The sequence below is a fragment of the Galleria mellonella genome, unplaced genomic scaffold, assembly GCF_026898425.1.
Source record: "Galleria mellonella isolate WM207_F2 unplaced genomic scaffold, CSIRO_AGI_GalMel_v1 utg21, whole genome shotgun sequence".
In the NCBI taxonomy this organism is placed as follows: Eukaryota; Metazoa; Arthropoda; class Insecta; order Lepidoptera; family Pyralidae; genus Galleria; species Galleria mellonella.
This window is the reverse complement of record NW_026442037.1, coordinates 2,644,114-2,660,453: the sequence shown is the minus strand read 5'-3', so window position 1 is coordinate 2,660,453 and position 16,340 is coordinate 2,644,114. Positions and strand designations below refer to the sequence as shown.

The 16,340-nt window shown below is 32.8% G+C and overlaps 1 protein-coding gene across 1 annotated transcript; it reads left to right on the top strand.

Annotated features, from left to right (window-relative positions):
* Positions 1-2,788: 2,788 nt before the first annotated feature.
* On the top strand, positions 2,789-15,487 carry LOC113512815 (uncharacterized). The gene is made up of 9 exons (XM_052894305.1): positions 2,789-2,943; positions 4,060-4,233; positions 5,386-5,500; positions 6,254-6,342; positions 11,462-11,590; positions 12,297-12,470; positions 13,146-13,260; positions 13,916-14,001; positions 15,259-15,487. Exons 1-9 carry the CDS (start codon positions 2,890-2,892, stop codon positions 15,274-15,276), a joined length of 954 nt encoding a protein of 317 aa, XP_052750265.1. The 5' UTR covers positions 2,789-2,889; the 3' UTR covers positions 15,277-15,487.
* The last annotated feature ends 853 nt before the right edge of the window (positions 15,488-16,340 follow it).

Here is a 16,340-nt window from a genome sequence, read left to right as displayed (position 1 = left end):
GCTGAAGTCGTGATTCTTGGCGATTTTAATGCCCACCATACCGAATGGCGTTCACGTACAATGTATGCGGGAAGATCTGTTCATGACTTTGCTTTGGCTTATGGTCTGACGCAGCTTGTTTCCTCGCCTACGCGAATACCTGATGTGTTGGACCATTCACCTAGTTAACCTTCTGCAAACACAAAAAATTCCGTCGAAGCTCCGCTGACGCGCGATCACTGTCTGGTGCGGAGCGAATCAATTTCCACCACGTTCCACGGGTGACGTCGTGTTTGGCACTACAGGTCGGCAAATGAGATGCGGATTTTTATTTTTACCCATGGAGGCAAACGTCACATCGCCAATTCCATCGCCGATGTTTTCAGAATGATTATATTTATTTAATTTATATAGCCCTAAATTAAATAATAATTTAATTAAATATAAGTCGCGAGATCCTAAATATATTAATAAAAATTAAAAGAGTTATACAGCATTCAGAGCATATTGGTAGAATTGGCAAGAGATTAAATTCGGGGTAATTAATTTAAAAGCTGCACAAGGGAATTTCTGTCAATCATCTTTTTTGCAATAAATAAAAAGAGAAGTATGATCTAAGTCTCTCTTGCATCGAACTCGACGTTGGATGACGGGGAGAAACCACCGCCGACCATCCCGCGTTGTATGTGTTAAATTCACGCAAAGATCAGGCGTGAAAAATCCATAAGTCAGTGGGCCCGATGGCATTCCTCCAATTGTGCTTAGGACGTGCGCACCAGATAGCGCGTCTTTTTCGGCTCTGTTACTCATCAAGTCCCAAAGTTTTGGAAGACTGCTGATCCGATCCCTAAAAAAGACAAACTATAGGCCCATAGCTATCACCTATTCTCGAAAGTTAATATTGTTAACCATCAACTGCTCCGGTACTAATTTCTCAGATCGCCAGTACGGCTTTCGACGTTGTCGGCTGGTGATCTTTTAGTTTATTTAATACACCGATGGGCGGTAATCGAAAAAAGAGGCCTTAGCTGTTAGTCTGGATATGCGAAAGCCTTGATCGGGTGTGGCAAAGAAATCTCAAAACTACCTTCGTTTGGGTTGCCTGCGAGATTGTGCAGTGTCGCCAGTTTTCTTAAAATTTAAGGTGTAGTTAAGCATGATAAAATGTGAATGCTGGTGTCCCGAATGATTCTCCGACACTGTTTCTTCTGCATATCAATGATATGTTACAGATCAGTGATATTCATTGTTATGCAGACGACAGTACATTGCATTATACACCGGTCGTCATGATCACATCCGATGAACAGACTTGTATCTCGAAACTTCACAAAGTTTGATCTAATGTTTGTTCACTTTAACCCTAAGAAGACACAAGTCTGCGCGTTCACCGCAAAAAAGACACCGTTTGTCGTATCTCCTTACTTTCGCACTTCCCTCGATAATAAGTCGAGTATATTCTTGGCGTCGATATATAACGTCCAGTTTAATATATTTAGCTTCCAAAAAGTTATTTCAATAGCATTTCACGCCAGAAAACCGCCTGAAACTATATAAAGCTCAAGTGAGGCCACACATGGAATACTGTTCTCACCTGTGGGCAGGAGCGCCACAGTACCAACTCCTTCCGTTAGACCGACAACGGGCTCGAATTGTTGACGATCGGCGTCTTACTGTCCGGCTCGACCCACTGGAACTGCGTAGAGATGTTGCATCTCTGTGCATTTTCTAATTTATAAATTATAACAATGTAATTGATTGCTGCAGATTTTCACCATCGTACAAATAAATAAATACATCTTAAGTGGCGGTCCTCCACCGTGCGTTTTTCAAGGCACTTTCTCCCACGCACAACCAGTCTTTGGAATCAACTTTCAGCAGCAGTATTTCCGAAAAACAACATAACCTCAAGAAAACCATATTCCTTTTTAAATAAGAGCACACCTGCAATGCCGTAGGTGTGTGGGTGATCATGATATAAATACTATTAGCCGCATGAAAAAAAAAAAAAAAAAAACATAATATTTTTCATTGATTCCATACATAATTTTTTTAAGAAAAGAAATTAAGATAAGTCTCTATAAGTCAATCTACAGTCGATGTTTAAAATATACACAAAATTTTACATACTGTTAAAATCCTATTAATACTAGATACAAATATAAAAGTTTTTAAAGATATTTGGATGTCTTTCACTCGATTACTCTTAAACAACTGAACAAAATTGAATTAAATTTAATACACAGATAGGTTACATCCTAACTTAGAATATAGGTAATTTATATAATAATTTAATGAATGAATGAATATTTATTTACATATATATTTCGCCATAATTAGGCATGCAAAATTTAAAACCTAAAAAATATAAATGTTGATTGAATGAAACATGTCAAAGTAATAGTAAGGCAAAGCCACGAGAGACAACTAGTAATCTCTATCTATCTAGTAATAAACAGAATCGACATCCATTACAACAAACCGTTTATTGTAAATTTTCGGTGTCATATTACATTTAAATTCGAATAGGTACATACTAACAAAAAGCTATAGAAATAGGATCGACAAAATAACAAATTACCCCATTAAAAAGAAGTGACACTTCGACTAATGATTACCTACGCACACCTAACAACTATCATTGAATGCAAGCACATCATTAGCTTAAATATATCGGCAAATCAAAACGAATGGCAACATTTTAAATTACCTCCTAGGTTTTTGCGTTTTTTTTTTCAAACCACTCGCTTTTTGTTGCCAAGCTAGCATTGTATGTTATCTGAGAACTATAAATAAATTACTTTTGAAGGCTTAGTATATATAAATAAGTCGGATATTTAATTTAATAGAACAGATACAGACGTGTGCTTCCAAAGCGTATATCGTGAATTTTGTGTTGACAGAGTAAAAATGAATTCTTTTCTCTCTTTGGCCGTTTTGACGATTGCGTTAAGCTATGTTACAGTAAGTATTTTATATTTATATTGAAATAAATTAAATTTGATGCATTTTTAAGAAATTATTTTTTTGCGATTGTTCATTAAATTATTTATTAATAAATATAATATTTATTAAATTAGTTATTTAGTTTTATAATCTACGTTTAAAAAAGTATGCAGCAAGTAATTATTTAATATTTTTTAAATAATAAAATAACTTGATTTTTTCAAATTAAATTTACAACAGTATAGTATTTATGTCGTAATTTAATAATGAAAGAAATTATTTAAAAAAATAATCAATAGTTATTAATGATTCCATAATATGTATAAAAAATATAATAATAACTAGATATTTTTTTCATCATCATCATAATTTGTTAATTATATATATAAACTTAGTAAAAGTTTTATATAATTTATGTTTTAGATTAAAATAAAATAAAAATTGTATGCACTATATTTAATTAAAATTATCTAAATGTTTTTATTACATGTATATAATATCTATCAATTTGGATGAAAACCGTATTTTTTATCCTTATTTACAAGCCTATAAGAGCTATTGAAATATTTTGTCACTTTCTTTCAAATTAAGAATTTAGGGCCAATAAAGATGATATACTTTAATATTTTTTAAACAAATTTGAATATAATAAATAATAAATTTAAGTTTACTTCAATATTTTTTCTACTTTTATTTAATTAAAAGATTTTGTTATAAATTATCGCAGAACACGTTTTAAATGAAATTGATACCAAATCGAAACATTTAATTCATTAATCTGTTAAATTTTTATTTTTACCACTACTGGTCACCAGTAAACTCTTTTATGGTCAAGTTAAACAGTTGTTTGTTCACTTATTTATTAAGTTCTATTAAAACAGATTATGGGTAAATTTATTTATTTATTTATTAAACCTAGATAGTGTAAATGGCGGACTTAACACAATATGGCGTTACCTATCATTCGACAATAGACATGAATAACAGAAAATATATTTGACGATGCAACGTGATAAACAATAATAAAACAAACTAATTAAAAAATAACATTCATATAATAAACATATTACCTATACATAATATACAAAATGTGCCCGAAATTAGATTTTAAACTATATTTTGCTAACTTTATAGGCCTTAACCCAAGAAGAGTTGGATAAAGTCCGAGAGCCAATGCTCAACTTTATTAAAGAGTGCAGTAAAGATTATGGCGTATCCGACGATGAGTTGAAAGCGATCAAAGAATCCGGCAAAGTCGATGGCGTCGAGCCTTGTCTTATTGGCTGTGTGTTTAAGAAAGCTGGTTTTGTAAGTACACTTAATGTAAATGATTTATAAGAGATTCAAATTAGCGCATTGATTTAGATAAATTCGTAATAATTCAGATAAATTACCAAATTTACTTGAAAATTTTTTTTGGATGATAATGAAATGGTAACCTCCTCTGCGCTGTCGGTATATACTAGGGGGTCACCGATAAATTGAACTGAATTCAACGATAAATTAGTCACGATGATTTCCAGGAGGAGGTTCGTGGAGGTCGACCTGGTAAGGTATATTGATAGCAACGGGGACTAACCTCTCCATTACTAACAATACCTTCTAACCTAATTTCCAATTTACCTGAATTATCTTGACGTTTCGAGTTAGTTTATCTAAATGATTGTGTTAATGCCCATCTCTTATAAAATATAAAACAAAATAGAAAGTATAAAAGTATAAATCATAACAATACAGTATAAATCATATATAATATTACAGTATAAATCACCAAACCTTCAAGAAAAGAGTATGTTCTTCCTTAAAAGACAGTATACCTGCAAGTTTTTATTTATTTATTTTATTTATTTATTTATTTATGCTTTATTGACCACATTACAAAAAAAAATGTCTGGTACAAAAGGCGGACTTAATACTATATAGCATTCTCTCCAGTCAACCTTTGGCAAAACAGAAATTTTATTATGCGGTGAAAAAAAAAATTACAACACATACAATATATTTACCATCAGTTGAGCATCATGCTTGTTTGCCCTTTGTGCTATAAAAAAAAAAACAACATTATCTTTCTGTCGTAATTCAAATGGTACGGAGAAGGCGTAATACGTTTTTCTCTTCTATTGTATTTGTAGTATTTACTTAGTACTTTACTCTCTTTTTGGTTATATAATTTTTTTTTCACACTTTACACATGTTGATACATATAGACTCAATATCCATAACAACATAGTCTTCAGTGATGTCAACATATGCGGGGTATTATGGGCGACACAAAATACTCAATAATGCCCATGGTAATGCTCACGTTTACAGGCGACGGTTACCACTTTCCATCAGGTAGGCCGTCAGTTTGTTTGTTATTCTAAGTCGCATAAAAAAAGTAGACGCCGGTTAAGAATTTAACCCCTTCTAAAATCAATATCATTATTGTCATTTTAATACATTGACTACTGATTTTAGATTGACGGCGATGCAAAATTCTTGCCTGACAAAATTAAGGAGCTGAGCAAGAAGTACTTGAGCAACGAAGAGGATATTGCCAAGTTTGGTACTATAGTGGACACTTGTGCTGCAGGTGATTTTAAACAATAATCATTACGTAGAATCGTTATTTATCTACCTATCCAGTTTAAGGGCTGCGCTCTTGTCGGTGGAACTCTTGTCACTCACTACGATTTTCAGGGAGTCTCTTCACCCCTTGATACGATGCAACACCAACTTTGTTCTTGATCTGCCTGATGTAACTATGCCTTGGTCTTCCTCTTCCCTCTTTCCTTTCTATCTTATCTTCTATTATAATGTTCATAAGTTCGTCGTAACGTATCAAATGTCTTAACATTTTTTTTCTTCTTACCTCTATAGTTCTTATAAATTGTCTCTTTTATTCGTTATTTATATTATACTTATATACTAAAATTGTAACTAAATATAGTTCGTACATAGAAAATATTTAAGAAATGTTGAAATATGAAGGTTTGCAACTAATAGATGCGAAAACAATAATTTTTTGAAATTTTATTACTCTGTATATTTGTATGTTTGTTTGTAGTGGCATCACTTAAAAACTACTGCATCAATTTGGATGCGGTATTCACAGTTGTAATCCTGAAGATATAACTTAAAAACTGGTGTACCCTTTATCTCGATACGACATCTAAATGTGCTAATTTTCATTGATTTTAATTGGAAAAAGCTATTTTACTATAAATTGAGGGATAGGACAGTTTTTATGTTCATAGAAAAAAAAAATATCCGGCAGCAGTATAGGGTAAAATAAACATAAAAATGTAAATTATAAATGTAAATTTTATCTATATATATATTTCAGCAAACGACGAACAAGTAACCGGCGGTGACCCAGCGTGCATTAGATCCAAACTGGTACTGGAGTGCTATGCTAAACACAGGGAAGAATTGGTAAGAACTTTATTAATGTCAATTTATTTATTTATTTATTGATTTATTTATAGAATCACCAACATAATATCCAGCAAAATATTTCATTACAACACACTAGTGGATTACGGCTAACTATTCTAACGTTTAGAGGCAACCACAGCACGCTTTGTGTTTAAAAAATATTTAAATAGAATTAAATTATTAAATGTTATCAAATGATTAAAAATATTAATAATTTTCATTTATAGAGACTGAATAGATGTTAAGAGACTAATAGAGAACGACTTCTGCTACTAATTTCACATGACATACATACATTTAAACATACATACATGGATATTTATAAATTACCATCAAATCATCTGCATTTCCTGTTACAAGGCATAGTATTAGATATATACATTACAGTATATATATATATATATATATATATATATATATATATATATATATATATATATATATATATATATATATATATATATATATATATATATATTTATTTATATAGTATATACAGCGGTTTGGGATTTTAGTAGCATATGTTCGATTCTCATGTTGAACATATAATAAACCTATTGGTGTAATAAATGCAAAGGTTTATATTGATCGATCGATTGATCGATGGATCGATGTTTATTACTCTTTCATGCAAAAACTATTGAATGTATTTGAATGAAATATGGTACAGGAATAGATTATATGCTAACTTAGGACAAAGGATACTTTATGTATTAATTCACGCGGATGGAGCCGCGGGATATAACTATTATAATAATTATTTATTTCAAACAATGTACTGTGTAAAATCGTATAACAGACTACAAAAATATATACATACATACATGAAAGTCATTCGATATTTTAAATACTTATTACAGCTTGTTATATATATGTATATATAAATATAAATTCAGTCGCAGCGGACGTAAACGCGATCGATCTACCATATAGAGATCACATACAGATGTTAGCTCATTTTAATAGTGAGGTATCAAAAATGGGTGGGGTGAGCGATCTCAGTTTTACTAGTCTCAGTACGGGAGACGTAACACCTTTTCAAAAAACATAAAGTATTTTGTTTTTTTTTTCAGATCAAGGTAACCAATTAAACGTCTATGAAGTAGATGCCCGATGAAACTAGTTGACTGATATAAACATCCAAGTGGAACAACTAAAAGAGATTCTAAATTTAAAATTCAATTTTTTCATCTTGATTTTGAATTTGGAACCAATACAGGACAAATAATTTGATATTATTGTATTAAATAAGATTAGTTGTAATAAATGATTTAAAAATATTACCTCGTTAATTTTTTTTTTATTTAAACTAAGTGTGAGAAGTAGTGTGATTAGAGAGAAGTGTGGACTGAGAGACGTTGTAGTGACTAACATTAAAATGGAAATGTTGTATTGGTTTGGCCATTTGAAGAGGAGAATGAAAGAAGAATTTTGAAAGAGATGTAACAAGTACATATGAATGGAAATGTCGGTATAGGTCTTATATATGTCGAAGAAGGGCTGAAGAATGCTGAAGAAGGGTCAAATTTAAAGTACCCATAAGCGCGTACGTGTATGAATAGATGATAGAACGTGGAAGAAGCAAAGAAGATTTATCTGAATAGTATTTAATGTTTCATTGTTCTATCTGAAATTATATAGATAGAGTGTCTTCATAGAAATGCTTCGAGAAAAACTGGTCAACTTTTTCATACAATTTTGCGTATTAAATAGTTATGAGTCATTCCTTTTTAACTTCTATATTTATTTTGCCTTATAATTTCTGCATCTTTTTAATGCGTAAACACTCATTTTGTTTATTAAATCATAAGTCAAGACATATGCGTAAGTAGGTATATACAATACTGATAAAAAAGTTTTTTTTTACAACACGTTTTTTTTGGTAAGTGACTACAACACACCCATGATCAAACGAGGTGTGCATGCTGCTGCTTGCCTGATGATTTCAAAGAATGATTGTGCGTGAAGAAAGTGTCTTGAAAAACGCACGGTGGAAGACCGCCACTCGTCCAGATGATTGGGATGAAACTTTAGTTTGTGGCGGGTTGTACCGTGGTGAAATTCAGCTGCAGGTATCAATCCGAACAATTCCTCAGAACGCTTCCCATGATAAATTCGGTAGAAGATGCACTGAGTTGACCCGCTTTTGAGATTTGATGCTCTACCTATATAATATAAGGTTTCTGCCTACCCCGATAGAATACAGATGGTTAAAGTCAACGTTTATAGGACTTCCTAGTCATGGTTAATGAGACACGTGTCTTGAATCCCTTAGATTGGATTAGGAGGTCAGGACTCGTGAGAAATACTAGTCAAGTAAAGTATAGGAGAAAGAAGGTACAGGAAAGAAGAACTATATACAGAGTCTTCTTGGTATATGATCTTCATCCTTACTAATATTATAAATGGGGGAAAGGGATTGTTAATAACGGAGACTGAGAATCCCATTGCTAGCAATATATCCAACCAGGTCGACCGCCTCGCGGTTCTCCCTGGAAACTATTGTGGTTTATTCCTGATGAATTCATCATGATGGGCTAATTGGTCTGTTTTCATTCTCATCTATCACCCTTCACTGGTGCTCCGCCAGCGTATCCCGTTAGCGCAGGCGGGGTTACCATACCATTTTCACCCATTAAATATTATAAATAAAAATGTGTTTGTTCGTTTGTTGTTGTCTTGGTTCTTTGACGATTGTTAAAGCGTAACAAAACAATTAATCACTACGAATTTTGTTATATACGTACTATATGGGATGGATAGTAGATAGATAGTAGGATATAGTCTACTTTTATCCCGATCAGTGAACATATTCCTACCAGAGGAATACTGTACAAAAGTCGTTAGCTTGGGTACCTCTGTCCGACTCGTGTTTCAACCGTAAAGCAGTTGTGTTTGCATTGCTGTGTTTCGATTTGAATTTACAGGGTGGAATAACACCTCTGTCCTCAGGAATGGCAATCGTGTTTCAAACAATGGGTCCGTCAGCTTGTTTAGCCATTCCATCAGTTGTATAAAAAAAAAAAACGTAACACACACAGTAGTTAAAAAAAAAGTTTTAATAATTAATACTTATGTTTAAATGTAGAAATCTAATAATTATCAGAAACGGTAAACATTAGGGATTAAGGGAGCTCTTATGGTGGAAGGATGGACAGCAGCGTCCCTCTTAAAACATCACCAAAGCCTTACTGCAGTTGCCAAGCCACTCATCAAGCGCAGCAACAACTGACAAAACCCCCCTTAGGGAGAGGCCTAGTTCCAGCAGTGGACAATTAAATAAAAAATAAAATATTTTACAAGAGAGTGCTAAAAGCATCTAGAACTGTCTCTTTTCTAAATAGAACATAATATATCTTTTACTTCTTGGTAGTAAGGATTATTTCAAAGGAGAAAGTATAATTTTTTTTTTAATTTTGATCAAAAATGTAAAAGTTTGTAAGAACGTTTATTGTGGTACAGATTTGAATTGGTACAAATTTGGTTTATAGCCATGTAACCATATTTCCGACTAGCGCCTTACTGTCCGGCTCGATCCACTGAAACTGCGTACAGATATTGCGTCTCTGTGCATCCTTCTATCGAATTTATCATGGGAAGTGTTCTGAGGAATTGTTCGGATTGATACCTGCTGCTGATTTTCACCATCGTACAACCCGCCATAAACTAAAATTTCATCCCAACAATCTGGACGAGTGGCGGTCTTCCACCGTGCGTTTTTCAAGGCACTTTCTTCCACGCACAACCACACTTTGGAATCAACTTCCAGCAGCAGTATTTCCGAACTGATACGACAACATAACCTTCAAGAAAAGAGCGTATTCCTTTTTAAAAGGCCGGCAGCACACCTGAAATGCCGTTAATGTTATGGGTGATCATAGGCGGCGGTAGTTATTTACCACCAGGTGAGCCGCATGCTCGTTTGCCCCCTGTGTTGTAAAAAAAAAAAGCTTTTTGCCCGCTACTTTTGTATGCGTAGATTTTATAAATAGAAACAGGAGAATCAATGTAATATTCCGCTTCTAGATGGTGTATTAAGACAAAACATATACCAGTTTTTAAGTTAGGCCTTCAGAAATATAACTTTAAAAACCGCATCCCATTTTGTGCACTTGTTTTTGCGTTATGCTGGAACAAATAAAAAAAATATGTTTTTCGTTTCTATTACAGTTAATAAGTATTATTGTAAATATTGGATAATCTATTGCAATTATTGCATGTAAATTTTTCTTAAATATCTCCTATGTTCAGATATTGTTTAGTTGCAGGTTTATTTCATTAGTATAATAAGATATATATATATATATATATATATATATATATATATATATATATATATATATATATATATATATATATATATATATTTTATACAACTTAGAATGGCAAGCAAGCTGACGGCCCACCTGATGGAAAGTGGTAACCGTCGCCTATAGATATGAGCAGTACAATGGACATAACAGAGTATACTGTTTTACCCATGATACCGCCCATGCGTTGCCATTCCTGAGGACTCAGATGTTATTCCTCTGTACCCAGTAAATTCACGCCATATCCCACCATTCAAACCAAAACACAGCCATGCAAACACAGCTGCTTCACGGTTGAAACACGAATAGGACAGAGGTACCCAAGCAATCGACTTTTGTACAAAGTCTTCCTCTGGTGGTCTTTCTTCGTTACTCTCAGGTTTAAATGATTAAAATCCAGACTAAAAGATAAAAAACGAAACACACGATGCTTTCAACAAAATATGTGGTTACTTTAATCGTGAGAAAATTACATGGGATCAACACAATAATATATACTTCTACAATTGCTGAACTTAAACAAAAAATTCAGTTGAATTTGGAACCTCCTATTTTTATAATAGGCACCTCATTAAAAGGTGTCATTTGTAAAACCAATGAGCACACATAAGTGAATATAAGTAGCAGGCACATCATTATCTCGTACATTGACAAATAAAACTAAACGGGCGACGCTGTAATTTACCTGGTGGGTTTTTGCGTTTTTTATTATATTACTTTTTGCACCTAGGACGTACAGCATTATATGATAGATAACTATCAGTAAATTACTCGAGGGTTATATATATAAATCTGATATGATCTGACTACAGACGCGAGGTGCACTTCCAAGGTTTATGTATAACGTGAGTTTTGTATCTGGAGTTAATATTATATTTAAAATGAATTCATTTCTATGTTTGGTGATATTGGGTATTGCTGTTAGCAACGTTACAGTGAGTAACCATTTTGTAGCTTTTTTTTTTAAATACTCTATTAGAATTAGGAGCACAGCACTTTGCGAATTTAATTTGTATATTATTGTTAGGTTTTATCTTATATTCGTATATTGGGTCAGCTAAGCCGTTGCACGTCGACCCATCGGAATCTTTTGAGCTTCCCCCTGTCTTATACGAGTACCATCATTTCATAGATCTTAACGATATCCCACGCTTTAAGATATCTGTAGTCCCCTGGCTCTGGATAAGCCGTTCCCAGTAGACTCATACGCATGCTTGCCAGCGATTCGCAGTTGCACATCAAATGTTGCATTTTATTAGCTTTTACCCGCAACTTCATTTGCGTGACCGGGATATGGGTACTGAGATAAAATTTTCTCTCTAACTGCTTTGAATTTGCTAGAAGAAATCTCTTTTAGAGATCAAATCAAAAAATACGAAAGAATCACATTCACCTAGATTTTGATTTAAAAAATATTATGATATTGATCAGTTCAACTTTTAAAAGACATTGGGATATGTATATGGAGCTATGTTTAGACATCTTTTTCTTTTTCTTTCATTTTTCTTTGGTTTTTTTTTTATACCACTGAGGTGGCAAGCTTCGATTATTAAAAATCCCTTTTCACCCCCATCAATGTCGACTTTTGCCATCGTAGTAAATGCAACTAAACAAGCCTATATTTCACTATGCTATGCTAAGGCCCTGACCAACGATGAATTGGACAAGATCCACGAGTCGATGGTGGTCTTCATCAAGGAGTGCAGCAAAGAATTTGGCGTGTCCGATGATGAGCTGAAAGCAGCCAAAGAATCCGGCAAAGTCGATGGAGTCGAGCCTTGTCTTATCGGATGTGTGTTTAAGAAAGCTAATTTTGTGAGTACAATTGTATTGATGCTCCTACATAATAAATTTAGAATACAATTTATTTAAACTAATGTTACATAAAGGAGGTATTTGATTTTTAGTTTATCCACATTAATATTATGAAAAGGAAAGGTTTAGTTTTCTGCGTGTGTGTTTGTTTTGTAGCGGATAAAATCAAAAACTACCTGATTTTAAAAATTGTTTCACTCATAGAAAGCTACATTATCAGCGAATAACAAAGTAATCAAATCTATTCCTTGAAATTTCAATTGAAGTATCTCAAATGGAAATCCACTCCACAAATTCAATTCCACGAATTGGAAATTTGAAATTCGTGAAATATTTTAAATATTTATTTTTATTTAAATAATATTTTCAATTGCGCTTAATTTGTACTTGCATGCACTTTACGGCTTTGCGATATTTTATATTGTGTTTCGGTTTGAAGGGTTGGATATGGCGTGAATTTACTGGGTACAGAAGAATAACACCTGAGTTCTCAGGAATGGCAACGCATGGGGGGTATCATGGGCGAAACAGTATACTCTGTTATGTCCATGGTACTGCTCATGTCTATAGGCGACGGTTACCACTTTCCATCAGGTCGGCCGTCAGGTTGTTTGCCATTCTAAGTTGTATAAAAAATAAAATTTTATATTGATGTTAATGATCAAGACGTTTTAGATTGACGGCGATGGAAAATTCTTGCCCGACAAAGTTAAAGAGAACGCTAAGAAGTATTTGAGCCAGGAGGAGGACCAGACCTTGTTTGGATCAGTTGTGGACACTTGCGCCGCAGGTAAAAATCACATGAATATTAAGAGATTACTTTCTTGAATTAATTAGATTTTTACATTTTGTCTTATTAAGCATTATTCTGTGTTTATTTCTACATATTTTTATTATATTTTTATTAACGCTATAAGTGATTGTTATGTGACATTAATTATAAGTTTATGTTCATACGTTCAGGACTATTTAAACAGTTTTTTTTTTAAATAGATTGCTTGTTAATTACTACGGAAATTATATGAACTACTGTGTGAAGGATTCTTTTAGCGTTTCTAAATGGCGTTATGCATGTATATGGAATTAAATATAAATCATAAATAATATTACGATATGAAAGTCATATTTAATGATTATTGAGTGATTAAAAACATTTCGATACAAAATTGATTTCATCACAAATGTAAATTAAATAAATATATATTTCTCCTAGCCTATTATGTAAAGGGATTTATTTTATTTTATTTATTTATTTAAGACAAACAGACAGCTATAACAATACGTAAATTCCACACCAAAATAATAATTTAACAGCCACTAAAGTTTATACCAATGTATAATACAAGTGAAGGGAACACAAAATTAAACTATTGAAAACTACATTAAAGAATAAGTGATATAATAAAAATAATATATAAATAATTATAAATTGTATAACTCCACAGCAAATGACGAAGAAGTGACAGACGGTGACGCAGGATGCGTGAGATCCAAACTCGTATTCGAATGTTTCATCAAGCACAAGGGAGATGTGAGTACATATTTATATTTTAAACAAAAAATAAAACAAAAATGCTCATGACTGCAATCCTTAATAGGGTAGACAGCATAATTTATTAATTTTTGCTTTTATAGTGAACGTTAAACAACGTACCTACTCACATTTCAGCAAGTCGGTTGGTAAGGGGGGAGTTTACCGCTGTCACTTGAATTAGCAATTCATTAAATTATAGTTAAATGTTAAATGTTATTTCCATTAGGTATATAATATTACTTACGTATATTTACTTACGTATACTTACTTTTTTATAGTTTTAGTTTAGAAGTTTTTTTAATGGAGACTTTGTACAAAAGTCGTTTGCTTGGGTACCTCTGTCCCATTTGTGTTTTAACCGTAAAGCAGTTGTGAATTTACAGAGTACAGAGAAATAACACCTGAGTCCTCAGGAATGGCAACGTATGGGGGGTATCATGGGCGAAACAGTATACTCTGTTATGTCCATGGTACTGCTCATGTCTATAGGCGACGGTTACCACTTTCCATCAGGTGGGCCGTCAGCTTGTTTGCCATTCTAAGTTGTATAAAAAAGCAGTCACAATTAAAACAGTGATTGATTACTGGGTGCCTATTTAATCTGTGGAATAAACTCTGTCCTTATAGATAGATAGATACTTTTTATTGTTTCCTCCAAAAGATTATAATAGTAAACTATTTATAGATACAAACAACTACAAGAAATAATCACAGTGAGAAAACAATGGGCGAATGGTAATTATAATCGATAAGAGGGTGTATAAATACTTATAAAAGGGGGAAAGGGATTGTTAGTAATGGAGACTGAGAATCCTATTGCTAGCAATATACCCAACCAAGTCGACCTCCTCGCGGTTCTCCCTGGAAACTATCATGGTTAATTCCTGATGAATTCATCATGATGGGCTAACTGACCTGTTTTCATTCTCATCTATCACCCTTCACTGGTGCTCCGCCAGCGTATCCCGTTAGCGCAGGCGGGGTTACTATACCATTTTCACTCATAAAAAAAAACATAAATATGTGATAATTTGTGTGTATCTCGTGTGGTTCTAGCATTGAATAGGCCACCCCTTCCTTTCCCGCGGGTGTCGTAAGGGAGGGAGGACAAGGTATGGGCAGCGCGTCCCTCTTAAAATATCTCCAAAGACTAACGGCGGTTGCCAGTCTACCAAGCGTTGCGACTACTAGCAAAACTCCCCAAGGGGGAGACTTGTGTTCAACAGCAGATAATTTTGTTTTTTTTTTTTTCAGTTCAAAGTATCCCGTTAAAGATCATATTGAATAAATGCTGAAGAGATTGTTAATGAAAACGACAACGGGCCTGTATAAAAAATTAAGAGTATTCACCACCAAAACAAAATGAATTCTTGTTGTTTCTGAATGAAGAATCAACTGTTTACATATGTACGTTTGCAATTTATTTTATACTATTTATGTTTGATTACTTGTAATAAAATGTTTTAAAGTTTTGTTTACGTTATTTTAGTACCATTTTCTTTTTAACTGTAAGTACCCAACTAGTTTTTCCCGTCAACCCCGTCAGCGTATACCGTTAGCGCAGGCGGGGTTACCAATCCATTATCTAGTTTTTCATTAACTTACTAGCTTTTACCCGTGACTTCGTCCGTGTGACGGTGATACTTTTACCGACCAGGATAAAAACTAACTAAGACTAACATAGACTGTTTAAGTACCAGCATTCTTTTTATACAAAGTTAAATTTAAGTAAATTTAATTTAGGCCTAATTAATGGCATGATACGATTATATTCAGTATTTATTTAATTTTTCTTTATTAGCTCTTATTAGCTTTTACCCGTGACTATGTTCACGTGACCGGTATATGTTTACAGAACGGAATAAAAAGTAGCCTATTGTTGCATATATGGTATTCCTAAATAATTTAATTGTTATTACAAATATGTATGGCAACACTTTAAAAAAATATTGCAAATGGACGCTCCGGAGTTACTTAGATTTTTTTTATTTATTTTTTTATTCAAACAAGCTGACTATTCAACTGATGGAAAGTATATGTAAGTTTTATGGATTATTGCAATAAATTTGTATTAATTCATTTTTTACATTTAAAATGTTTGTAAGGTAAGTAGTTTAATTTGAAATATATATATTTATTTTATTTTATTGACACATAAAACAGATCACAACCATAAAAAACTTAAGTAATAATTACATTTGTGATTCGGCTAGGTTATAATCAAATCACATTATGTGCACAGTTTGAGTAATTCATTAAAAGCAAACACATAATATAAAAAGAAATACTAAAAATGTTATATAAATATATAAAAGATAAAACTATATAAAAAAAAA

What these genes read in the sequence shown, in the direction of transcription:
- LOC113512815 (XM_052894305.1), top strand. Translation starts at nt 2,890, where the DNA reads ATGAATTCTTTTCTCTCTTTGGCCGTTTTGACGATTGCGTTAAGCTAT. An exon ending in AGTGGACACTTGTGCTGCAG is followed by an intron (nt 5,501 to 6,253) that starts GTGATTTTAAAC and finishes TATATATTTCAG; the next exon opens with CAAACGACGAACAAGTAACC. An exon ending in TGTGGACACTTGCGCCGCAG is followed by an intron (nt 13,261 to 13,915) that starts GTAAAAATCACA and finishes ATAACTCCACAG; the next exon opens with CAAATGACGAAGAAGTGACA.